Below are 25,520 nucleotides of genomic sequence, written 5' to 3'. Positions count from 1 at the left end.
TGACTGCGTTACACCAGCTCTGTCAGGAGGAATGGGCCAAAATTCACTCAACTTATTGTGGGAAGCTTGTGGAAGGCTACCCAAAACATTTGACACAAGTTTAACAATTTTTAAAGGCAGTGCTACCAAATACTAATTGAGTGTATGTAAACTTCTGACCCACTGGGAATGTGATGAAAGAAATAAAAGCTGAAATAAATCATTCTCTCTACTATTATTCTGACACTTCACATTCTTAAAATAAAGTTTTGATCCTAACTGACCTAAGACAGGAATTGTTTACTTGGATTAAATGTCAGGAATTGTGAAAAACTGAGTTTAAATGTATTTGGCTAAGGTGTATGTAAACTTCCGACTTCAACTGTATATGGCAACATGGACGTATGTACTGTAGGCTAACTGTAGACATTTACAGTAGATATCTGAGATCTGAGAAGAACTTTGCCCTAAATACAAAGGATATAAAAAAACAATAGAGGTGTTGTTGTTGATATCTCTTATCTAGTTTTCTGTAGAAGCATGTGGAAGTCAGCTGGCTCAGAAGTCATGGTACTCAGTCTGTTAAAGGTTCCAGGAAAATATTAACATTTTAACCCAATGTAGCACAGCAGCTGACTGTTTATATTTGTTAGCTTTAAGTAGCTTTATAGTTCTAAAGGCTAAAGAAAATGGTACATGCTTATTTGGGTTAAGCCTTTAGTGTTATGGCTTTTACGAGATGTTGGTTTGTATCTATGGCTTGGGTGATTCAGAATGAACCTCATATGAATGGCTAAACAGTTATAATAGTTGAGAAGCGTATATACAGTATATTATTGTTTTTGTGTTGCCCCTTTCAACTGTAATCCACTTATGTGTAACTGACACTCAGGTCAACACAGTGCTTCTTTGGTCCCCTTGAATGTACAGACAGATAGAATATGCTGTCATTTGTCAAAACAGGCCATATTGAGATATACTGTATGTACTTGAGATGGAGAATACAATGACTGTAAAGTACCCTCCAGATCAGATGAAATATGAACAGTGTAAATGTGATCAAATAAACAGTGATCAAATAAATATATCTGTGTTTCATTGCATTTTAATATAGTCTGTAATGTTTGTTCCTGAATCTCCCAATCTACTACTGAGTTATTTTTCATCCTTTTTCTACCACAGTGTATGTTCTTACTGGGACACTCTGCTTTACATTGATTTGCTGTGCGGGGAAAAACACACATCTGTTGTCATAAATCAACTTCAGAAATCAACTACAAGTACTCAAAGAATATAAAGGTCAAGCAGAAGTAATTATTAGTCACCAATGAGCTGCTGTCTCCCCTTGTCTTCCTCTTCTCAGGTTGTGGTGGCCTCTGTAAATCACCACGTCTCCTCCTGCTGGTTTGTAAAAGGTATGACATCATATGTTTATGTGAAATATGAATGATGAGCAAGAGGAATAGAGGACTAAAATGTGAACAAATCCAATGCACCAATGTTAGGTTTAGAAATCATCCAGCCATTATGTAGAAATTATGTTGAATATAATAATAAACTACATTCATCAATCTGACTCCAATATTATGTGAATAAATGCAAGAGGACCTGTGTGTCTCTGGAGGAATCTAACCAATTTCAAGCAGAAACTCACTCCCAACCTGAATTAACATGTCTTGGCACCTTGCTAGTAAAAACAAAAGACAGGAACAACACATCCAGATTCTAATCAACTCATTTGAAATGATAGGAGCACACCCTGTGCATCTATGACCCACGTATCTGCCATCCGACGAACAAAATAACACAGTTTCCCTGTAACAATACATCAATAGCACTTACTTAAGCAATAAGACCAGAGGGGGTGTGGTATATGGCCAATATACCGCGACTAAGGGATGTTTTTATGCACGACGCAGCGCAGAGTGCCTGGATACAGCCCTCAGTGTGGTATATTGGCAAAATACCACAAACTCCCAAGGTGCCTTATTACAATTATAAACTGGTTACCAACGTAATTAGAGCAGTAAAAATAAATGTTTTGTCATACACGTGGTATACAGTCTTATGTACCACGGCTTTCGGCCAATCAGCATTCAGCGCTCGAACCACCCAGTTTATAAACTACCATAAAACATATCAACATGCATAGCTCTTTATGAACTCTTGAAACTATCCAAACATGATAATTCAAGTCACACAGTAACATTCATTTTGTCGATTTCATGTTTTCATCTGTCTTCACACCTCCCAACAGTGTCCGTGCTACCAGGACTTCTGTGGGAACTTCCCTTCCTTGAGATTGCCACAGATAAGGTTTGTTTGACCCCTGTGATAGTCCACAAATGGTCAGTCATCCAAACAATGTCTTAAATCGTGATTGAGTCATCTTGCTTGGCCCCACGCCAGCCACTTGGCAGTTGAGTGTATATCACCTCTAATTTTTCCACTACATTTTACAATATTTGCAAGTTTATATATTTACAAGTTACATATTTTGAAATACCTGTGCTTTTCCTCATTCTTTTGTACCACCAATCTTAAATTGATTGAGAGCCAAATGCATTCATCAGCAATGAGGAAGCGAAGTGGTATTGCTTCAACTAATCAGATATCCTCTGATTGATACATTCATCTTGTCTAAATAGATTTGAGTGAAACCTTTTGTTTGATGGCGACTAGGCCCATTCACACCTCTCTAAGGCCTACAAGACCTCTGCCATAAACAGAGTAAGTCACCCACTTCTCCATCAGTTGCTGACCACGGAGGCAAAACCACTGGTAAGAAATTACATTGCTTCAGTTTTTATGGCTCAATTATGTTTTCATGCCATCTTACCCTCAACACATTCGTACAATTGTTGGCAGGCAGCATTTGTAAGTGGGTTTAACAACTAGCACCAGTATATGTCATTTTTCCTCACATGACACTGATTACTGTGTGTTTAACTTCCATATCTCATGTGCTCTGTGATCCACAGACCACCCCTCTATCTGTCTTCAGTAACCTCGTCCTGTCCCATGGGAAACAGAGTATCCAGCGGCCACATGTCCCACCCTCTTGGGAAGCTGTCCTGGGGCAGCTGCAAGGAGGACAAGGCCAAGCTGGAGGACTTCCTGGCCAAACAGCAAGAGGATTTGTTGGTGGTCCCCAAGCATGGCTGTGCTAGGAACAAGCTGGACCATCTCGCTAGGAGCAGCTGCCTCCGTTACGTCCACCTGCCCACATGCCCTCAGACCAGCAAATTCTGTCTTAACAGGGGAGAGATGTGTAACCCAGCCTTTGTGGAAGACCAGAACTCCTGAGTCACCCAGGAAAGAACCATTGACTTCTGTTTATCATGGACAGCCATACTGCCCAACCAAGCAAAAAGGCAGTAACTGCTAATTTGGTCAAAAATGTGTTAATGTAATTTTTGCTAAATTAAATACATGCTTCATCATGTGGACAAGTATCCTGCCACTGTTGTATTGTGTTCTGGAGAAAATGGGGGTCATATTAACAGTAACTGCAGTAGGTTACTGTGAAACCAAGATAAATAAAAGCAATTTTCCTCAGTTCCACACTATGAGCAGTTATTGCCTTTTTGCTTGGTAGGGCAGTACACACTAAAGTGAAAACTGGAAGAATACATCTGACTCTTAGAATATTGGGAAAAACTTGTCCAAAATTAACTAAAGCTGTAGTCTCATTTCTGAGTCTGTTGGGACATTGAAACAATGGACAGCAATGTCTTTAGGTCAGAACTTACTATACACTTGTTTTTACTCTATTTAAATATGTTAATTTTGCAATATTAAAATAACATAAAATAAAAAAAGAAAGTCAGGCTTTCTTCTTGAGCGCATGACTACAGTACAGAATATTAATATATCAGATATGTTACATAGACAGAACATGAGAGGGAGCCAGGATTGGTGTGAAAAGATTAGGCCTACACAAGGCCTTTGGTCTGATTCTCTACTGTTCTCTCCATAGTGTACTCTCTCACTCCCCAAGAATACATAGAATAATGAAGACACATCCTGTTTAGGCTAATACATGCGACGCATAGCCACTGAAAGATGAAAATAGGACACCCATAGGGGTTTTGATGGTGATAGCATCGAAGGGGCCGGCTACACTCAGGAATAAAATAAAGTGTTACAGCATTTGTGTTCAGTATGTTCTTTCCTGTAATTTGTTAATTACTCATGGTTGCATTTAACACTTTGTCATGTTAATGGACATGTTTTATTCGATGCATTCCGGCGCTATAACAGTTATCTATGTATGAGGTCCTACATTTAGATCTCTTGTTACTTCCTGATTGAGTCACTGCTCAACTTGATTTGAAAAGCCTACATGACAAGTGAGGGAGCGTCGATCTATGTTGAAACATTTTCGTACCATACACTTATCTAATTGAAGACCAGACATTGTTACAAGGTAAAGACAATTTTAATAATTGTGTTCAGGATATACTGTATGCTGTTTTTTTTGCTTGGAACTGTTACTGTATTTAGAATTGGGTGTGACTAACTATCTTTACCAATATTAAGGGATAGATTAGTGAAATATGTCTACCTAGTCACAGCCATAGAGATCCTATTAAATTACTAGAGGGGTTATGTCATAAACCCTTAGTTCCAGAATGTATGAAAATAGTGGTCGTGGTCAGGGAGAATTCCAAACCAGTCTAATTAGAATGAGTAGCAGTAGAGGCATTTCCTGCTTTTACTTTTGCAGGAAAATAAAATGTATGTAATATATCAGAAATTGCGTAACATAATTATTGGTAACCTTCAATATTGTCATATACTTATAAATACAGTATATATTGTTTTTATACACATTTTCTGTATAAATAGCCTCTAAAATGTAAATAGACCATCAAGGTCTCAATGTTTGTTTTCTTAGAAAGCTGTGTGTTATATATGTTAGTACTTGTTGCATTTACCACTTGTTTAAGTCCTATCTTCAACTGATTATATGGCTGTAGATTGACTGCATTGTTTCAATGGAATGTTGGCATATTGGCAGTTAATAAATAAAAAAAATTGGAACCCTTCCACTTCAACTGGCTGGCTAGTTTAAGTGGAATATGTTATGCAGAGTGGAACAGGGGAACCCAAGATCAGACTCAGACGAGGAAACTGGGACGAAGTAACCAATGTATTTATTGAAACCCAGGGGGAAGATGGAATGCAGGTCAGGGGAAGCACGGGAGGGTTTCAGGAAACCAGGGGCGGAGGCTGAGGCTGGAGTGAGAGGGGTTGGGACAGGGTAAGCAGGTCCGGAGGGGAATCCAAGGGAGTAGTAGAGAGGGGAATCCAGGACAGAGTAGCAGGATGATGAGACGTGGGACTGGAGACAGGGACCAAAGTCAGAGTGGGCAGAACTGTAGCGGAGAGTGTAACTGACAATTAATCTGTAAGTCTATGTCGTAGTTTTTTGTTTGAATTGTTTACGTGTTCGCTATGCGGGTGAAATGATAAGACAAGTGGAACTATGTGGCTAATAACTGTTGTAACAGGGATCATTATCGTAGCAACACACCTTTGGGGGTGAAGGCATTCCCGCGCAGTGTTAGCTAAGTTTTCATGTTACCGGGTGTAGCTCTTAAAGGTTGATATGTGTATGTTAGGATGAAGTGTGAATTCATGCCAGGAATAATAAGTGTGAAGTTCGATTTCCTCCCTTCTGTAATAAGCAGCCAATGAGGTATTTTTTCCTTTATTCGTGTGTTCAATCTGATACTGTTATAGCTCCGGCTAAACTGTGTATGTATGTAAGCACTTCAGAGTTATACCAAGCTAATAAGTCACTCATAAGACAAGAAGGTGTAAGAGTGTGCTTAAACTGTATTTTCATTTACTTTATAGTTCTCACGGAAGGTGATAATTCTGACTAAACTACAGAATAAAGCCGCCAGTTAAAATCAAGGAACGGTTGTGCTCGTGGTTACTGGTGGGAGTTACAGAGAGGAAAACATCATCAGGCAAGGAAAGACAGGCACAACAGGATCTAAATAGTAACAAATGGCTAGAACCGTAGACTGACTGAACAGAGGTTACGATCTGGCAGCGTGGAAGTGGCAGGGCTGAGTATTTGTAGAGGTCTTGATTATGGAACAGGTTGCAGCTGGTGGGAATCTGCTCTGACTCCAGCACACCTGTCTCCGCCCACACAATCACACACACACAGAGGGAGAGAGTACTGGGGGAGTGGCGGCAGGTCAAGGAGACACAGGATGAGCAGTAGAGGGCGTGGCAGGAGCAGATGTAACAGAATAATTATCATAGCACACTGGCTGACCATGGTTGACCAGCTCCCTGACCAAAATGGCTGACCTTTTATAAGACCTTTCAAGTCCATTCCAGTATTCTATCCCCAATTCTATGGTCACAGCACAGATCATGATACAGACTGTGAAAGACTTTATCACAAGTACATTGTTTGAATGAAATTGTGAATTGAAAAGCATATGACAAACAGTTTTATTTAATCCTGTGCTGTTAGTCGTACTAAATGAGTGTGAGTAATAGCCCTGACTAAAGTGAAAATGGTGGAATGGTGCAGGATACAATTTTATAAGATTTCATTCTAATTTCAAGAGATTTCACACTTAGCTTCTGAAAATCTTTGAGTTTGGCAATGTGGAAAGCAAAGTCAAAATACATATTGTAAAAGACATTCCACTTTAGGGGGTAAATCAATCAAAGATTATTAGTCACGTACACAGTTTAGCAGATGTTATAGCGGGTGCAGCGAAATGCTTATGTTACTAGCTCCTCACAATGCAGTAAAACGTCAAACAAGTAAAAAAATTAAGAATATTGAGAAATGTCATAACGAATCAAATTAACAACCCAATCCATGTCACAAGGCTTAAAAATCCATCTTTAACCTATCTCAAACCCTTCAAATACACTGATTGAAGTGGATTTAACAAGTGATAAGGGATCATAGATTTCACCTAGATTAGATTTGACCTAAACTGGTCAGTCTATGTCATAACAAAAAGAGCAAGTGTTCCTAATGTTTTGTACACACATACTGTGTATATAAACTCAGTAAAAAAAGAAACGTCAACTGTTTTTTTTTTCTCAGCAAACTTAGCATGTGTAAATATTTGTATGAACATAACAAGATTCAACAACTGAGACATAAACTGAACAAGTTCCACAGACATGTGATTAACAGAAATAGAATAATGTGTCCCTGAACAAAGGGGGGGGGGGGGGGGGGGGTCAAAATCAAAAGAAACAGTCAGTATCTGGTGTGGCCACCAGCTGCATTTAGCACTGCAGTGCATCTCCTCCTCATGGACTGCACCAGATTTGCCAGTTCTTGCTGTGAGATGTTACCCCACTCTTCCACCAAGGCACTTGCAAGTTCCCGGACATTTCTGGCAGGAATGGCCCTAGCCCTCACCCTCCGATCCAACAGGTCCCAGATGTGCTCAATGAGATTGAGATCCGGACTCTTCGCTGGCCATGGCAGAACACTGACATTCCTGTCTTGCAGGAAATCACGCACAGAATGAGCAGTATGGCTGGTGGCACTGTCATGCTGGAGGGTTATGTCAGGATGAGCCTGCAGGATGGGTACCACATGAGGGAGGAGGATGTCTTCCCTGTAATGCACAGCGTTGAGATTGCCTGCAATGACAACAAGCTCAGTCGGATGATGCTGTGACACACCGCACCAGACCATGACGGACCCTCCACCTTCAAATAGATCCCGCTCCAGAGTACAGGCCTCGGTGTAACGCTCATTCCTTCGATGATAAATGCGAATCCGACCATCACCCCTGGTGAGACAAAACCACGACTCGTCAGTGAAGAGCACTTTTTGCCAGTCCTGTCTAGTCCAGCGACGGTGGGTTTGTGCCCACCGTCGCCGGTGATGTCTGGTGAGGACCTGCCTTACAACAGGCCTACAAGCCCTCAGTCCAGTCTCTCTCAGCCTATAGAGGACAGTCTGAGCACTGATGGAGGGATTGTGTGTTCCTGGTGTAACTCGGGCAGTTGTTGTTGCCATCCTGTACCTGTCCCGCAGGTGTGATGTTCGGATGTACCGATCCTGTGCAGGCGTTGTTACACGTAGTCTGCCATTGCGAGGATGATCAGCTGTCCGTCCTGTCTCCCTGTAGCACTGTCTTAGGCGTCTCACAGTATGGACATTGCAATTTATTGCCCTGGCCACATCTGCAATCCTCATGCCTCCTTGCAGCAAGCCTAAGGCAGGTTCACGCAGATGAGCAGGGACCCTGGGCATCTTTCTTTTGGTGTTTTTCAGAGTCAGTAGAAAGGCCTCTTTAGTGTCCTAAGTTTTCATAACTGTGACCTGAATTGCCTACCGTCTGTAAGCTGTTAGTGTCTTAACGACCGTTCTACAGGTGCATGTTGAGTTCCAAATATCTCTAACGGTTGCCCCAGCATGAGTTTTTTTATGCACATGATGTTAGAACGTTCTCTCCATTTCAGAATGTGGTTGTTATGTAACAGTACATTTAATCCGTGCTGCCCTCAAACCAAAGCACGCAGCCTGTTTTTATTTATAGGCTGTTTTCAACTTTAAATGATTGTCTAACAAGTTTTCTATTTTTTAATAACAGTTTTAATTGAGGTGTGTTCCGCCTCATTCATTCACATAAAAGTAGTCATTTTTACTTTTGCGGACATTTCTGACCCAGACAAAATTCCCCAAGCACTTCCTAATTGTTTGTGCAGTTCAAGTTTGCAGACATTTGCTCATCTCCCGTCCTGCATACACGTGTTCACATTTTCTGTCTGTTGCCTGCATCGCAATCAAAGCTGTTTTCGTTACCAATAATAACTTTGGAAATGTGTACGTTTCTATCAAAGTAAGTGCCTTATTACGTTATAATAGTTTCTGCATGTCGTATTATGTTGTTTCTACTGTAGCATAATGTTTTTGTGAACAAGTATTTGATACACTGCCGATTTTGCAGGTTTTCCTACTTACAAAGCATGTAGAGGTCTGTAATTTTTATCATAGGTACACTTCAACTGTGAGAGACGGAATCGAAAACAAAAATCCAGAAAATCACATTGTATAATTTTTAAGTAATTAATTTGCATTTTATTGCATGACATAAGTATTTGATCACCTACCAACCAGTAAGAATTCCGGCTCTCACAGACCTGTTAGTTTTTCTTTAAGAAGCCCTCCTGTTCTCCACTCATTACCTGTATTAACTGCACCTGTTTGAACTCGTTACCTGTATAAAAGACACCTGTCCACACACTCAATCAAACAGACTCCAACCTCTCCACAATGGCCAAGACCAGAGAGCTGTGTAAGGACATCAGGGATAAAATTGTAGACCTGCAAAAGGCTGGGATGGGCTACAGGACAATAGACAAGCAGCTTGGTGAGAAGGCAACAACTGTTGGCGCAATTATTAGAAAATGGAAGAAGTTCAAGATGACGGTCAATCACCCTCGGTCTGGGGCTCCATGCAAGATCTCACCTCGTGAGGCATCAATGATCATGAGGAAGGTGGGGGATCAGCCCAGAACTACACAGCAGGACCTGGTCAATGACCTGAAGAGAGCTGGGACCACAGTCTCAAAGAAAACCATTAGTAACACACTACGCCGTCATGGATTAAAATCCTGTAGCGCACGCAAGGTCCCCCTGCTCAAGCCAGCGCATGTCCAGGCCCGTCTGAAGTTTGCCAATGACCATCTGGATGATCCAGAGGAGGAATGGGAGAAGGTCATATGGTCTGATGAGACAAAAATAGAGCTTTTTGGTCTAAACTCCACTCGCCGTGTTTGGAGGAAGAAGAAGGATGAGTACAACCCCAAGAACACCATCCCAGCCGTGAAGCATGGAGGTGGAAACATCATTCTTTGGGGATGCTTTTCTGCAAAGGGGACAGGACGACTGCACCGTATTGAGGGGAGGATGAATGGGGCCATGTATCGCGAGATCTTGGCCAACAACCTCCTTCCCTCAGTAAGAGCATTGAAGATGGGTCGCGGCTGGGTCTTCCAGCATGACAACAACTCGAAACACACAGCCAGGGCAACTAAGGAGTGGCTCCGTAAGAAGCATCTCAAGGTCCTGGAGTGGCCTAGCCAGTCTCCAGACCTGAACCCAATAGAAAATCTTTGGAGGGAGCTGAAAGTCCGTATTGCCCAGCGACAGCCCCGAAACCTGAAGGATCTGGAGAAGGTCTGTATGGAGGAGTGGGCCAAAATCCCTGCTGCAGTGTGTGCAAACCTGGTCAAGAACTACAGGAAACGTATGATCTCTGTAATTGCAAACAAAGGTTTCTGTACCAAATATTAAGTTCTGCTTTTCTGCTGTATCAAATACTTATGTCATGCAATAAAATGCAAATGAATTACTTAAAAATCATACAATGTGATTTTCTGGATTTTTGTTTTCGATTCCGTCTCTCACAGTTGAAGTGTACCTATGATAAAAAAAATTACAGACCTCTACATGCTTTGTAAGTAGGAAAACCTGCAAAATTGGCAGTGTATCAAATACTTGTTCTCCCCACTGTAGGACTTTGTCAGTGGACAAGTGGTCCTCAGATTGAGGGTTCTCAATGGCTGGGGGGGCAGCTCCTCACTGTCAGAATCTGATTCCTGACTTTCAGACTCAGACTCATTGTCATAATTTCTTTAAATCTCCAGAATTTCCGAATTTGTGAGTTGTCTCCTCTTGAAAGAAATTGCTAATGCTACAGCTTAGCTCATTAGCTACATTCATAAACAACACTGAATGGCTCAGTGGGAGTGAGAGGTTACATGATTGACTGCCTGCATGCGCCATTTGTATCAATAAATCACTATCAGAAAATGTTTTGTGTGGTATTATTGATATATTTACTATTGTCACGTCCTGACCAGTATAAGGGTTATTTGTTATTGTAGTTTGGTCAGGACATGGCAGAGGGTATTTGTTTTATGTGGTTCGGGGTGGTGATTTATTTAGTAGGGCGTTTGATTTATTATTTCCGGGTTTTGGTTTATGTTCTATGTTTTGTACTTCTATGTTCTTTCTGTGTTGGTATATTTCTATGTTTAGGTTAATGGGGGGTTGGACTCTCAATTGGAGGCAGGTGCTTTCTCGTTGCCTCTGATTGAGAGTCCTATATATGGGTAATTGTTTGTGGGAGATTGTTTCTTGTTTTGCGTTTTGTTGTTCGTGTGTTTCGTTTTGTTGTTTTGGTGTTCATTTTGTTTGAAAATAAATATCAAGATGAGCATCCACATTCCTGCTGCGTTTTGGTCCTCCATTCCCGACGACAACCGTGACAGAATCTCCCACCACAAATGGACCAAGCAGCAGAGTAAGGAGCAAGGGGATTTCGAGATGGACTGGTGGAAAAAATGGACCTGGGAGGAAGTTCTGGACGGGGCTGGACCTTGGCACCAGGCTGGGGAATACCGTCGCCCACGGGAGGAAATCGAGGCAGCCAAGGCGGAGAGGCGGAGGTACGAGGCCTTGTATGCGCCGATAAAGCACGAGAGGCACCCCCAATAATTTTTTTGGGGGGGGCACACGTGTAGTTTGGCTGGGCCAAGGGTGAGCCCTAAGCCAGCTCCTCGTGTTTATATGGAGGACCGTATGGAGTGGAGGGCGCCGTGTTTTGCTGAAGTGCGCACAATCTCGCCCACACGCACGCACAGTCCAGTGCGAGTTATTCCAGCCCCTCGCAGATGCCGTGCTAGAGTGGGCATCCAGCCTGGTAGGAGGATGCCTGCGCAGCGCGTCTGGTCACCGGTGCGCCTCCTAGGACCAGGCTACCCTACGCCCGCTCTACGCATGGCAACCATCAGGCCCCTGCACAGCCCAGTTCGCCCTGTACTAGCACCCTGCTTGTACAGGGCTACTAGTTCCATCCAGCCAGGACGGGTTGTGCAGGAGGTGAGATCAAGACCGCCTGTGCGCCTCCATGGCCCGGTGTTTCCAGTTCCTGTCTCTCGTGCGGACCCGGAAGTGCGAAACCCCAGTCTGGCACGTCCAGTACCAGCACCACGCACCAGGCTTCCAGTGCGTCAGCCCAGTCCGACTCGTCCTGTTCCCACTCCCCGCACTAGCCCTGAGGTGCGTGTTCCCAGTCTGGCACGTCCAGTACCAGCACCACGCACCAGGCTTCCAGTGCATCAGCCCAGTCCGACTCGTCCTGTTCCCGCTCCCCGCACTAGCCCTGAGGTGCGTGTTCCCAGGCTGATACCTACAGTACCAGCACCACGCATCAGGCATCTAGTGCGTCAGCTGCTCGCCAGTCAGGAGTTGCCAGAGCTGCTCGCCAGTCAGGAGTCGCCAGAGCTGCCCGCCAGTCAGGAGTCGCCAGAGCCGCCCGCCAGTCAGGAGTCGCCAGAGTGGCCCGTCTGCCTGGAGCTGCCAGAGTGGCCCGGCCGCGCCGGATCTGCCAGAGTGGCCCGCCTGCCCGGAACCTAGCGGGTCTGCCTGTGACCCAGAACCGAGGGGGTCTGCCTGTGACCCGGAACCGTGGGGGTCTGCCTGTGACCCGGAACCGAAGGGTCTGCCTGTGACCCAGAACCGGGTGAGTCTGCCTATGACCCAGAACCAAAGGAGTCTAGCAGCAACCCGGAACTGAGTAAGTCTATTGACAATCCAGAACTAAATATGAGTAACGGTGTATCAAATATGTCTGCCTACAGTGTGGAGTGGAAGAGGTCTGCCTACGATCCGGAACGAGGGGAGTCTGCCTACGGCCCGAAACGGATTAAGTCTGTCTGCATTTTGGAGGACAGTAGGCCGGAGCCTGAACCACCACCTACATAGGTGGGTTGGGGAGGGGGGGGTGTAGCACAAGTGCCGTCGGTGACGGCAGCCACCCTCCCTTCCCTCCCTTTAGTTTAGGGGGATTTTTTGTTGTTGTTGTTTTGGGTTTTTTGTTTATTTATGAGGTGCATCCGGGGTCTGCACCTTTACGGGGGGGGTACTGTCATGTCCTGACCAGTATAAGGGTTATTTGTTATTGTAGTTTGGTCAGGACGTGGCAGAGGGTATTTGTTTTATGTGGTTCGGGGTGGTGGTTTATTTAGTAGGGCGTTTGATTTATTATTTCCGGGTTTTGGTTTATGTTCTATGTTTTATACTTCTATGTTCTTTCTGTGTTGGTATATTTCTATGTTTAGGTTAATGGGGGGTTGGACTCTCAATTGGAGGCAGGTGCTTTCTCGTTGCCTCTGATTGAGAGTCCTATATATGGGTAATTGTTTGTGGGAGATTGTTTCTTGTTTTGCGTATGTAAGCCTGACAAGACTGTTTTGTTGTTCGTGTGTTTCGTTTTGTTGTTTTGGTGTTCACTTTGTTTGAAAATAAATATCAAGATGAGCATCCACATTCCTGCTGCGTTTTGGTCCTCCATTCCCGACGACAACCGTGACAACTATTTTATTCACGTTTTTCAATTACCGGTGATAAATCATGCATTCCGATTTTTGCATAGATTGTAATGGGCACATAGTATGTGCATAAAACAACTTTTTGAAGATTGTACTGATTGATGAGCTAAGCTAATTCCAGCTATGTGTGTGGAGCCAGGTTTGTTGATATACAGTGCATTCTGGGTTTCACGTGATCGTCTGTCGGACCAAAGATGCTATAACAAAATGAGGTGAGTAAGGGTTCACTCATTTTGAGAACTTCAGGAAGTGAATGGTGGGATGTGAATGATGGTAGACGACACACCCCTTCAACATGCATACTATAAACAGACCTAACTCATCTTGTCTTTTATCTTTGGTTTCTGTGAGTTAAAAAAGCATGGCTGCGCACTGAAACTAATCGTCTGATTACTTTCGATTTCTAGAAAGTATTTTACTCAATGGTGTGCTCACCCGTAATGTGATTAGTTAAACATAGTAACTGCTATTAGCTAATTCATATTGTAGTTTATGTCAGCCGAGAGTTAGAAAATATGACAGCTTGAGTTGCATCAATCTTTCCTCAGTTAGCACTAGGACAAATGTAGCCTACATTTTTCCGGTTAGGATGATTGTGCCATGCTATAGATACTTAGGTGAATATCTGAACATTGCATCCAAAAAGAAACTGCTCACATTCTGGACATAACTTTGTACGGACTGTGTTTGTGTAAATAGTTTCTGAAAAAAGTGTGGCCAGCTCAAATGCTGATTGTTGCATCATTCAAAACTGGCCGTTCTAAATGAGTGTTCTAATCACATGGGTGTGATCGTACGCTTCAGGGACCACTGTAGAACGATCACACCCGTGTGATGGTATGTGTGAAAGGGTTAATTGTTTATGGTTCATTGAACAAGCAGTTTAAACCCTTTATAATGACGATCTGTCACGTTATTTGGATTTTTACGATTTATCTTTGAAAGACAGGGTCCTGAAAAAGGGATGTTTCTTTTTTTGCTGAGTTTACATATAAAGTGGGTAAAACAACATGTAAACACTATTAATTAAAGTGACCATTGTTCAATGACTATATGTACATTGGGAAGCAGTACTGGGTGGCAGCCGGCTAGTGACAGTGTCTAAGGTTCAGGGCAGGGTACTGAGCGGAGGCCAGTTAACCCTCAAGGGAATAGTTAACTCGCCTCACCATCAGTCTGAGACGAAATATGGGAACTCCTGATGGCAAAAATAAAGAAATAATTTTACATGTGAAATGGGAATTAGATGTCAAATGTACAGATTAGTGCCCTTATTCTCTGAAGGAGGGTGGATATCTGACAAGAACGAACAAGAAGAACAAGCAAGAATTGGCAAACTATGCAAGATTTTAGACATTACAAGTATCATATCCAATGTTAACTTACTAGTGATAATAAAATGTTCCTTATACCTTCAGGTCCAGCACTGAGAGGAGGTGATGTGGATTGAAAAATTACCATGGTGTTTTCTTATTCATTGCATTTGGCTTGGAGGTAAGCTACAAATATAGATTCTGTATACAGTAAAAAATATTGTATTTATTTATTTACTAATTTGCTGACAAACAATGTGATTACAGCAGTGGCGGTCGGTGCCGTTTATGAACATGGCCTTATATCTATTACAGCATATTGGATGACTGTCATTCATATTCCATTCACCCAGGTCAATGTAACATCGATAGGTTGAGGCTACTACATGATGCTCAAATTTTCCCTGTACCCATCATGAGGTTGCTACAACCTATCTGATGAAGGAACATTTACAACGTAGGTGCACAGGTTTAGAGAATTTTGAGTAATCAAGGTGACAGACAGTGACATAGTCAGTACCACCTACCACACTCTTGCCTGTATTTAGCTGATCTGCAGTATAATCATTAGTCCAACAGTTGAAAACGAGTTTCTATTCGACCAATTCAGGTATGTTTATCCCGGCGCAATGAATACACACCTGATCACACGCAAACACAGTTCACGTTCATAGCAGCAACATACAAACAGCTCGTTGTATGTATAATTCCTTCTCACATCCATCTACACGCGCTCCTTCTCTCACATTTTCCCTTCGCTTGTGAACTTCATTGCACAACACATCAGAGTACAGTGTGGAGTAGAGTGTACAGTTAGCAGCAAGCAGTTTATCAGTTCAACAGGCGGGCCTTGGTGGCAATAAATTAATAAAACCAAAAGCTTACCTTGACTTGGAAGAGTTCCAGCGTTGGATAGCCATAGCCAGCTAGCTAACACGGTCTCCCTTCATTTTTGAGCCAGGTGTATGAGTAGGCTAAACTAGCTACAGTGAGGGGAAAAAAGTATTTGATCCCCTGCTGATTTTGTACGTTTGCCCACTGACAAAGAAATGATCAGTCTAAAATTTTAATGGTAGGTTTATTTGAACAGTGAGAGACAGAATAACAACAAAAAAATCCAGAAACACGCATGTCAAAAATGTTATAAAATGATTTGCATTTTAATAAGTATTTGACCCCCTTTCAATCAGAAAGATTTCTGGCTGCATTCCATTCTGATACTCATATTCCTTGACATGTGACCAACACCTCTGACTAACATTTCTCCATCTGCTATTTGAGTGATGGGAGTTGATGCCTCGTCATGGACTGCTGAGGTGCCAAGCTCAGTCTCCGGCCTGCAAGGCTCATGCATTGTGATTCCCTGCTCATTCAACTACCCAGAACCAAAGATAAACCCCTCTGAATTCACTGGCATCTGGTTCAAAGACACTTATGAGGTTATCTACCACCCAGACAGCTCCAACGCGATCACAGACTACAGGGGTCGTACAGAGCTGGTAGGAAACCTCAGACAGAAGAACTGCTCTCTCAGAATCGACCCCCTCCATCACAGTGACAAAGGACCCTTTACTTTCAGGATTGAAATCAAAGACTATAACAAGGCTTCATACACAAAACACAGAGTCTCCATTGCAGTGAGCAGTAAGTTCTCCGGGGAAAATTGACAAGGAGAACTTCAAATGTGTTAATTACAGTATCCTATTTACCTATTTAAGTTAACATATTAGCTATAGCTTCTTGTTGATTATAATTGTAGTGGTACAAAAAAGGACAGACCCAAGAATAAGTGCTATAACTGTTGTCATCTCTTTTTGATTTCAGGCTCTCCAGACCCCCCCTCTCTGTCAGTGAGGGAGGAGGTGAAGGTGGGGGAGGTGGTATCTGCCTCCTGCTCTGTGTCTCACTCCTGCCCATCTGATCCCCCTCTCCTCACCTGGAGCCACTCTGGAACACCCAGCATCCAATCACGGCAGCAGACCAATTCCCAGTGGGAAGAGACATTGACCCTGACCTTTAGATCCAGCATCGCTGATAACAACCAGCCTCTGGTCTGCACAGCAGCATACAAGGGAGGAATGACAGTGAGTAGCTCCAAGACAATAAATGTCAAATGTAAGTAGCCCACATCTGTGTACTAACAACACTGTTTGGAAGATTTTCACTTTCACAATATTTCTGTGAATATGAGAAATTAAACTTCTTTGAAAAGGGAACTAAAACTTTGTCCTTACTTCCCTTTGGAAATGAAAATAGATTGAAATCATGTGGTTGATCCACTGAATCTGTCCTAAGATGTTTATTACATAGTAATATCATTCTTACTAATGATGTTATTCATAGATGCCCCAGTGGATGTTATGGTTGAGGGAGTGTCCAGTGTGAAGGAGGGAGACACTGTAGAGCTGAGATGCTCCAGTGACAGTAACCCTGCTGCCCACAGCTACCGCTGGCACAACAGCAGAGGGCCTCTGCCCACCACTGGACCGACACTCACACTGGAGAATGTGACCAGACTCACTGAAGCCCTCTACTGCACTGCCATCAATACAGAAGGACAAGTCCCCTCCAGCCCACTGAATCTCAACGTAGAGTGTAAGTAGATCCAGAGTTAGTTGATTCGTCCATATGTTGTCACTAAGGGGCATGTCATGTCTGTGTATATATAATGAAGAAAGTTCTCTTCAGGATGTAGCACTACATGTTCAGTTAAAACCAAACTGTTCATCATTCTCATCCCAGACCCCCCTGAGATCAAAGTGGGCTCCGCCTGCACTTCAGACATCTCTATGGTAACATGTCTGTGCATTGTGGATTCAGAGCCACCCAGCACTGTGGAGTGGTCTCTTCCAGCAGGACACCTGCCCAGTACCAGGGTGGAGATGCATGGGTCAGTTGCCATGGTGACCCTAAAGAGGGCACTAGGCTTCTCAGAGACCGTCCACTGCCATGCCAACAACACACAGGGCAATGCCACCTTGTCCTTCACTGTGCCCACAAATGGTAAGGGAAAGCCTGGAAGGAAGTGTATCATTAATTAATTAATTAAACACATAATTATTTATATCATAAGGAATAGTATGGGTACATTTAATACGTCATATTTATTTGTTTTTGGACAGATAAGATGTTCATGCTGTACGTTTCAATTGGTATTACTGCATTTGTGGTGGTAATAATACTAATTCCCATGTCAGCTTGCCTATTGACTAAGAAGGGGTAAGTAACTATTTAATTTATTTTTGGAAGGAGTTAAGTACTTTTTTTTTTTTTGATAGCTGTTTTGTTCTGTTTTGATAACTTGCCATTTTTCTCATCAGTGGGAGGAGTCATAGTGACCAACCAGTAACCAGTATGCAGGACATGGATGCAGCCAAGTGTGCTTCCTCAGATCCCTCAACCTTAAGGTATTTTTATACAGGCTGATCTGCCTGTGATCATAACCTACAATCCTTGCTGTGTTGCTAAAGCCCAATAGCCTACATTCAATCTTGTGTCTTATCAAATGAAGAGAATGCATCTGAGCGTGGCCCTAACTCTATCCACAGGAAAAAGCAGAAAGACACCAGCAGTGAAATCAACACAAACTACTACACCAACGATCACCTATATAGCAACATGGAGGTACTGTATGTACTGTAGTGAATTACACCATGACATTCAGGGGGTCTCTATTGAGTGCACTCGCTTGCCCGTGCATCATTTATTTCAATTAACAAAAAAGACGTAATTTAAACAGTAAAAATGTATTACCTTTCAATGTGGCATGAACACAAACAGTCATTATATTTTCATCTGATTGTCAAACAAATCACTTCAAAAAGTAAGCTACCTCTGCATGTTGGTCTACTCCAAAATAATTATAGCATCCAAACTGTAGTCTCTAATCGCCCCGTTTGATAAATGGAAATATACATCTCTTACAAAACACCAAAAAGTTATGCAAATGACATTCAGCGATTGCCATTGATAAGGCCTACATTAATTGAAAAACGGGATGGTCACTCTAACATCAGTTGCGGACAGTGCCGTTTAAGATGAGGGAGGACGATTGTTTTATTTTTTTATGAGCATGGTCTTATTTCTATTACAGCGTATTGGATGACTGTCATTCATATTCCATTCACCCAGCTCAATGTAACATCGATAGGTTTAGGCTACTACATGATATACACATTTTCCCTATTCCCATCATGAGATTGCTACAACCTAGCCTATGAATGAAAGTTTACAACGTAGCTGCACAGGTCGAGAGAAAAATGTGAGTAATCAAGTTGACAGACATTGACACATGCAATACCGCCTTGCACACTTGCTTGTATCTAGCTGATCTAGGGTATAATCATTAGTCCAACAGTTGCAAATGAGTGTTTCTATTGGAGAAATTCAGGTATGTTTATTCCTGTTTCATTCCATTTGCTTCCATTTAAGAAATGTTTTTCAACATTACAGACAGAATGAATACACCCCTGATCACCGCAAACAGTTCACAAACAGCATGATCATTTGCTCATTATATAATTCCTTATTGCATCTAAGCACTCTCCTCCTCTCACCCTTTACATTCGCTTGTGGACTTCAATGCACAACAGCTGTGTGACCAGGTGAAAAAACCTTTCCATGCCAAACCTTGATACCATAACCGCTACACACAGCCAACATCGTTGTCACCATATTAGCTAACATCATAGTCAACATAGCTAACATTAGCTACTAGAACTAACATGTTAATAAACCTGTTACAATCATGCAGTACAGTGTAAAGCAAGCAGTTCGGCAGTTACACCATCGGGCCCCGGTGGCAATAAATTAATAAAACCAAAAGCTTATCTTGAATTGGAAGAGTTCTAGTGTTGGATAGCCATAGCCAGCTGGCTAACATAGCATCCCTCTCTGTTTGAGCCAGGTGTTTGAATAGGCTAAACTAGCTAGCTGCATTCACTAGCTAGGTAAGTGAAAGTGAGAAAAAAAATGACAATGAAATATAGTTAGCTCGCTCTCTTTAATTCATTTTTGAAGAAATTAATTTGTTCAAAACTGTTCAACTATTATCTTTCTCTCTCTTTGAGTCAACTACTCTCCACATTTTGTGCACCGCAGTGCTAGCTAGCTATCTGTAACTTATGCTTTCAGTACTAGATTCATTCTCTGATCCATTGATTGGGTGGACAACATGCCAGTTCATACTGCAAGAGCTCTGATAGATTGGAGGACATTCTCCAGAAGTTGTCATAATTACTGTGTAAGTCTATGGAAGGGGGTGAGAACCATGTGCTTCTTAGGTATTGTATTGAAGTCGATGTACCCAGAGGCGGACGGAAACTAGCTGTCCTCCGGCTACACCATTGTTCTCCCCTAGCGAGTGCCTTTGAGGCTACTGTAGACCTTCACTGAAAAAGTAGTATTTTTTAATAAATGATTTGGTGACGTGGTATATTTAGTGTAGTTTTATCTATTATTGTTTCACAATTTTATTTTTATGAAATTGTCACGTTCGTTGGAATGATGATCGGACCAAGGCACAGCGTATGTAGAGTTCCACATAATTTTAATAAATAAAGTGAAACTTAGGCAAAGACAAAACAAATAAAGAATAAACGAACCGTGACGACAATGCAGTGCTAACAGGCAACTAAACATAAACAATATCCCATAACCCAGAGGTGGAAAGAATGCTACTTAAGTATGATCCCCAATTAGAGACAACGATAACCAGCTGCCTCTAATTGGGAATCATACAAATCACCAACATAGAAAATCAAACCTAGAACCCCACATAGAAAGAAATAAACTAGATCAACCCCCAGTCACGCCCTGACCTACTCTACCATAGAAAATAAGAGCTTTCTATGGTCAGGACGTGACAGAAATTCACTGAGGAGGATTGTCCTCCCCTTCCTCCTCTGAGGAGCTTCCACTGCCTAACATTCCACTGCCTAACAGTACATTTACTAGACTAGGTTACAATGTGTATTACCATGAACTTCAAATAGCCCTACTGGTAGCCAGTGAGGTAGTGGTAAAAAACATACGTGGGTAAACTCTGATTGCCGGTCGGGGTAAAAAAAATTGTTAACACTCCCTATACTTTAAATGAATTTCTCTGAAAAAGGTGGGTAAATGGCATTTACTTGTGTTTAGCCTCCACTAGGCTGACAGCACTGCCAGTAGCCTACCCTCTCAGTCTCTCAGTCGAGACTATTTTACACACATATTCAAACACACAGGTAGCCTTCATTCAATATAATTGAATCAAAACATGTTTTACACCCTAGTTCATGAGTTGTCCATAATTCATGAGTTAATGCTTGGAGTTTTGAATTAGAACATTGAACTTAAACCCTGTACAAATCATGGATCTTGGAGATCTCGGAAAATGCACTGTAAGTGTAACTACGCATTCATAACATGTCATTATGTTTCGCCGTGAAAACACTTTAAGGGCACACAAATCCAAAATAATGTTTGTCCTATGCCATTGCAAAATCGAATGCTTCTAACCGAACGTTAACCTCTTCTAACTGAGTCACCTTATAGGCCTACTGTCATTAAAGTATAGCCTACTTGTTGGATGGATTTGATGTGAATTGGTGTTTAGCTAGTTGTCTAGTGATATTGTCAACCATCATCAACTGATCCAGGAAACAAAACAATATTGATATAAAAAAATAAAGCTAAATAAATGGTATACTACTTCTTGCCACGGATGGCACACAGAACACCAGTACCAGCGCGCATCTATACACAAATCAAAATTTATGAAGAAAAATCCACTTTTCTTAATTTTTTTATCTGATTTGGAAAACTATTTAGAGTCATTAAAACGTATACAAAACAAAACATATTTTTTTTCTTCTGTATTTCAATTGATATAATGTGGATCTGTATTATTATAATTTTTTCTTCTCTTATTTCTTTCTGGAATCCCTCTGGCTGTTCTGTTTATGTTTTGCATGTTACGGTTTAATTAAAAAAATGATATATATATATATAAAAACATATATGCAAAAAAATTATAATAATAAACTAGTGCGCACCTGAAAAACAAAGCAATGAGTGCTCTAAACAGCTGACTGACAAAAGCAAACAATGATAAATCAACGGATTAACCTAATGCATTGGAATACAGGCTATTTTTTTATCAAGGACATATGACAAAGAAATTGTGAAAATTAGGAAATACAAAGGAAAATCTATGCGCAAAGGAGCTCAGCTTAGGCCAAAATTCAGCACTACTGGGTGGACAGTGCTGCCACATAGTAATAAATGGTTTAAACCATGACAGAGAGGTGGGGGTGTTCGTTTCATTTGGACGCTTTTATTTCCATATTTACCACCGTAAAACATACTTATCACTACATTTCAAACAAATAGGAGAATGGTTAAATTAGCATTTATTAGAGACCCCCTCAAAGTTTGACTTTGTTGCATTTAGGGCAACTAATGTCTCATTCAGGGGAGCTGAGCCTCCCCTGGCCCGTAATTCACACCTTGACTGTCGGCCTACTGCATATGTTTACAGCTACTGTAGAGATCTGAGAAGAACTTTGCTCGAAATATGAAGGATTAAGATAACAATAGAGGTGTTGTTGTTGATGATGATGATATCTCTGATCTGGTTTCCTGTAGGCTGAAGAGGATGACCCGTGCGAGTGTTATGGTGGAGACGATGCAGTCTATGGTAACATGTGAACACAACAGGAAGCATGTGGGAGTCAGCTGGCTCAGAGGCCATTGTACTCAGTCTGTCAAAGGCTCCAGTAAAATATTTACATTTTAACCCAATGTAGCATAGCAGCCGACTGCTTATTTGTTAGCTTTATTGTTCGTATGGCTAAAGAATATAGTACATTCTTATTTGTGTTGTGGCTTGTGTTATGGCTTTTACAAGGCTTTTGTTTGTATTTATGGCTTGGGTAAATCAGAATGAACCTGATATGAATGGCTATACAGTTATAATTATTGGGAAGTGTATATACAGTATATTATTGGTTTTGTGTTGCCCCTTTCAACTGTAATCCACTTATGTGAAACTGACACTCAGGTCAGCACAGTGCTTCTGTGGTCCCCTTGAATGTACAGAGAGATACAGTATAGTGTCATTTGTCAAAACAGGCCATATTGAGATATATTGTATATACTTGAGATGGAGAATACAACGATTGTAAAGTAAAGTACCTTGAACATCTTCTCCAGATCAGATTGAATAGGAACATGTGTAAATGTTCAACAACAACAGTGATCAAATGAAAAATATCTGTTTCATTGCATTTTAATATAGTCTGTAATGTTTGTTTCTGAATCTCCCAATCTACTAATGAGTTATTTTTCATCCTTTATGTACTTACTGGGACACTCTGATCCACATTGATCTAATGTGTGGGAAAAACAAACATCTATTGTTATCATAAATCAACTTCAAGTACTCAAAGAATGTAAATGTCAAGCAGAAGTAATTATTAGTCACCAATGAGCTGCTGTCTTCACTTGTCTTCCTCTTCTCAGGGGTCTTCACTGGTTATCAAAGCCACAAAGTCATAAACCCCACCTATATCTACAAGTGATCTAATTAAAATCTGCTTATAAACCTAACTCTAACCTTAAATTAAAAAAACAACACATTTTTGTTTTCATAGATTATAAGGATATAGTCCGTTGACTTTGTGGCTGTGTAATCTAGTTGAAACTCTTCTCAGGTCGTAGTGGCCTCTGTAAATCAACACTTCTCCTCCTGTTGGTTCATAGAAGGTGTTACATCATATGTTTATGTGAAATGGATTGAGGATTAATGAGCAAGAGAAGTAGTCTAAAATGTGAACAAACCTAATGCACCACCAGTTCTGTCTGGTCTGCTCTAGATTTACATCAAAGATTATCATGACGATTTTGTTGTAGATTTGGATCACAATAAATGGTGTCGCAGTAAAAGCACATCTAGAGAATCTATCCCAAAGTGATCCCCTATAAAGTTATATACTCTGAGTACAAACAGTCTAAACCATCTACGATATAAACAATACACAAGGGGAATGTTTCTTATTTTGTTTTTTTTACAATACATTCTGGAACGTTGAGGGTTTATGACACAGCCCCACTAGTAATTGAATAGGATCTCTATGGTGATTCTGATCCAACCATTAATACATACATTGTTTTGCCCCTGAGAGGATGGAAGTTCAATATGTAGTTAAGCCAGCAAGTTAAGCCAGCAAGCAAGCATTTTTGCCAGGTAGCCTAGGACAACAAAAAATGAAAGCTTGTACTGTATGACAGAGTGATCGTTTCGTCAACATGAGAGGAGGATGATTTGGAGTTTCTCTGCAAGGAGGGTCAGTCAGCATGTTTGCACTTGCACGAACATGCGCACACACACGCACACAGAAATCAGAACCATGGACAGCCACATCATATTCTTCCCAAGTGATTTTACCCACACCTGACAGCAATGTCTTTAGGTCAGGACTTACTATACACTTGTCTTTACTCTATTTAAATACATACATTTTGCAGTATTAAAATTATATTTTACACACTGTCAATTTTGTTTCGCCTCATTTATTTGAGTTGGAATTTCCCAAACCACTCCACTCTGCACATGGAAGTCAGGCTTTCCTCTTGATCATATGACTACAGTACCCAGAATATGAATATATCAGATATGTTACATAGACAGAACATGAGAGGGAGCAAGAGGTGGTATGAAAATAGTAGACCTACACAAGGCCTTTGGTCTGATTCTCTACTGTTCTCTCCATAGAGTACTCTCTCACTCCCCAAGAATACATAGAATAATGAAGACACATCCTGTGTAGGCTAATACATGCAACGAATAGCCACTGAAAGATGAAAATAGGAGACCCATATGGGTTTTGATGGGGATAACGTCAAAGGGGCAGGCTACACTCAGTAATACAATAAAGTGTTACAGCGTTTGTGTTCAGCACATTCTTTGCTTGTAATCTGTTAATTACTCACAGTAACATTTGACACTTTATCATCTTAATGGTAATGTTTAGTTGATGTATTCAGGCACTATAACCACTATCTACTGTATGTATGAGGTCCTACAGCTGCGCCACTTGTTACTTCCTGACTGAGTCACTGCTCAACTTGATTAGAAAAGCCATACATGACAAGCGAGGGTGGGGCGCTCTATGTTGAACCAACACTTTCTCACCATACACATGTCTACTGGAAGACCAGTCATTGTTATAAGGTAAAGACAATTTTAATAATTGTGTTAGAGAATGATATACTGTGTGCAGCATTTTTGCTTGGAACTGTTACTGTATTTAGAATTTGGCGTGACTAATTATCTTTACCAATATTAAGGGATAGATTAGTGAAATATTTCTACCTAGTCACAGCCAAAGAGATCCTATTAAATTACTAGAGTGGCTATGTTATAAACCCTCAAAGTTCCAGAATGTATGAAATGCCAGCCATTGTTGACAGGGAGAAATCCAAACCAGTCAAATTGGAATGAGTAGCAGTAGAGGCATAGTGTCACGTCCTGGCCAGTATAAGGGTGAATTGTCATTGTAGTTTGGTCAGGACGTGGCAGAGGGTATTCGTTTTATGTGGTTCGGGGTGGTGTGTTTGTTGAAGGGGCATTTGGTTTAAGTATTCCGGGGGGTTTTGGGCACTGTTTGATTTTCATGTATTCTATGTTTAGTCTAGTGTGTCTATTTCTATGTTTGGTTAATTGGGGTTGGGACTCTCAGTTGAAGGCAGGTGTTGTCTATTTGCCTTTGATTGAGAGTCCCATATATTAGGGTGTGTTTGTGTTTGTCATTTGTGGGAGATTGTTCTGTGTTT

General features: G+C 41.5%; 1 protein-coding gene and 1 long non-coding RNA gene across 3 annotated transcripts; both read left to right on the top strand.

The window, feature by feature from the left end:
* Nucleotides 1–2,717: 2,717 nt before the first annotated feature.
* LOC106605658 (uncharacterized) lies at nt 2,718–3,543 on the top strand. Its single transcript, XR_001328915.3, has 2 exons — nt 2,718–2,760; nt 2,961–3,543. It is a non-coding gene; the product is annotated as an uncharacterized LOC106605658 (long non-coding RNA).
* A 716-nt stretch (nt 3,544–4,259) lies between these two features.
* Nucleotides 4,260–24,241, top strand: LOC106605608 (B-cell receptor CD22). Of its 2 annotated transcripts, none has more exons than XM_014201442.3 (10): nt 4,260–4,408; nt 14,808–14,883; nt 15,984–16,346; nt 16,527–16,817; nt 17,046–17,297; nt 17,445–17,705; nt 17,825–17,921; nt 18,023–18,109; nt 18,251–18,326; nt 22,332–24,241. In XM_014201442.3, the coding sequence occupies exons 2-10, from the start codon at nt 14,829–14,831 to the stop codon at nt 22,392–22,394; spliced, it is 1,545 nt and encodes a 514-aa protein (XP_014056917.1). In that variant the 5' UTR covers nt 4,260–4,408; nt 14,808–14,828; the 3' UTR covers nt 22,395–24,241. The 2 variants fall into 2 exon arrangements, with proteins under 2 accessions (XP_014056917.1, XP_014056918.1); XM_014201443.3 differs by lacking the exon at nt 4,260–4,408 and adding an exon at nt 5,264–5,392.
* Nucleotides 24,242–25,520: the final 1,279 nt, after the last annotated feature.

Source organism: Salmo salar, chromosome 05 (genome assembly GCF_965601325.2).
Source record: "Salmo salar chromosome 05, fSalSal1, whole genome shotgun sequence".
NCBI lineage: Eukaryota > Metazoa > Chordata > Actinopteri > Salmoniformes > Salmonidae > Salmo > Salmo salar.
Note: the sequence above shows the minus strand (reverse complement) of the source record. Positions and strands in the feature narration are given on the sequence as shown.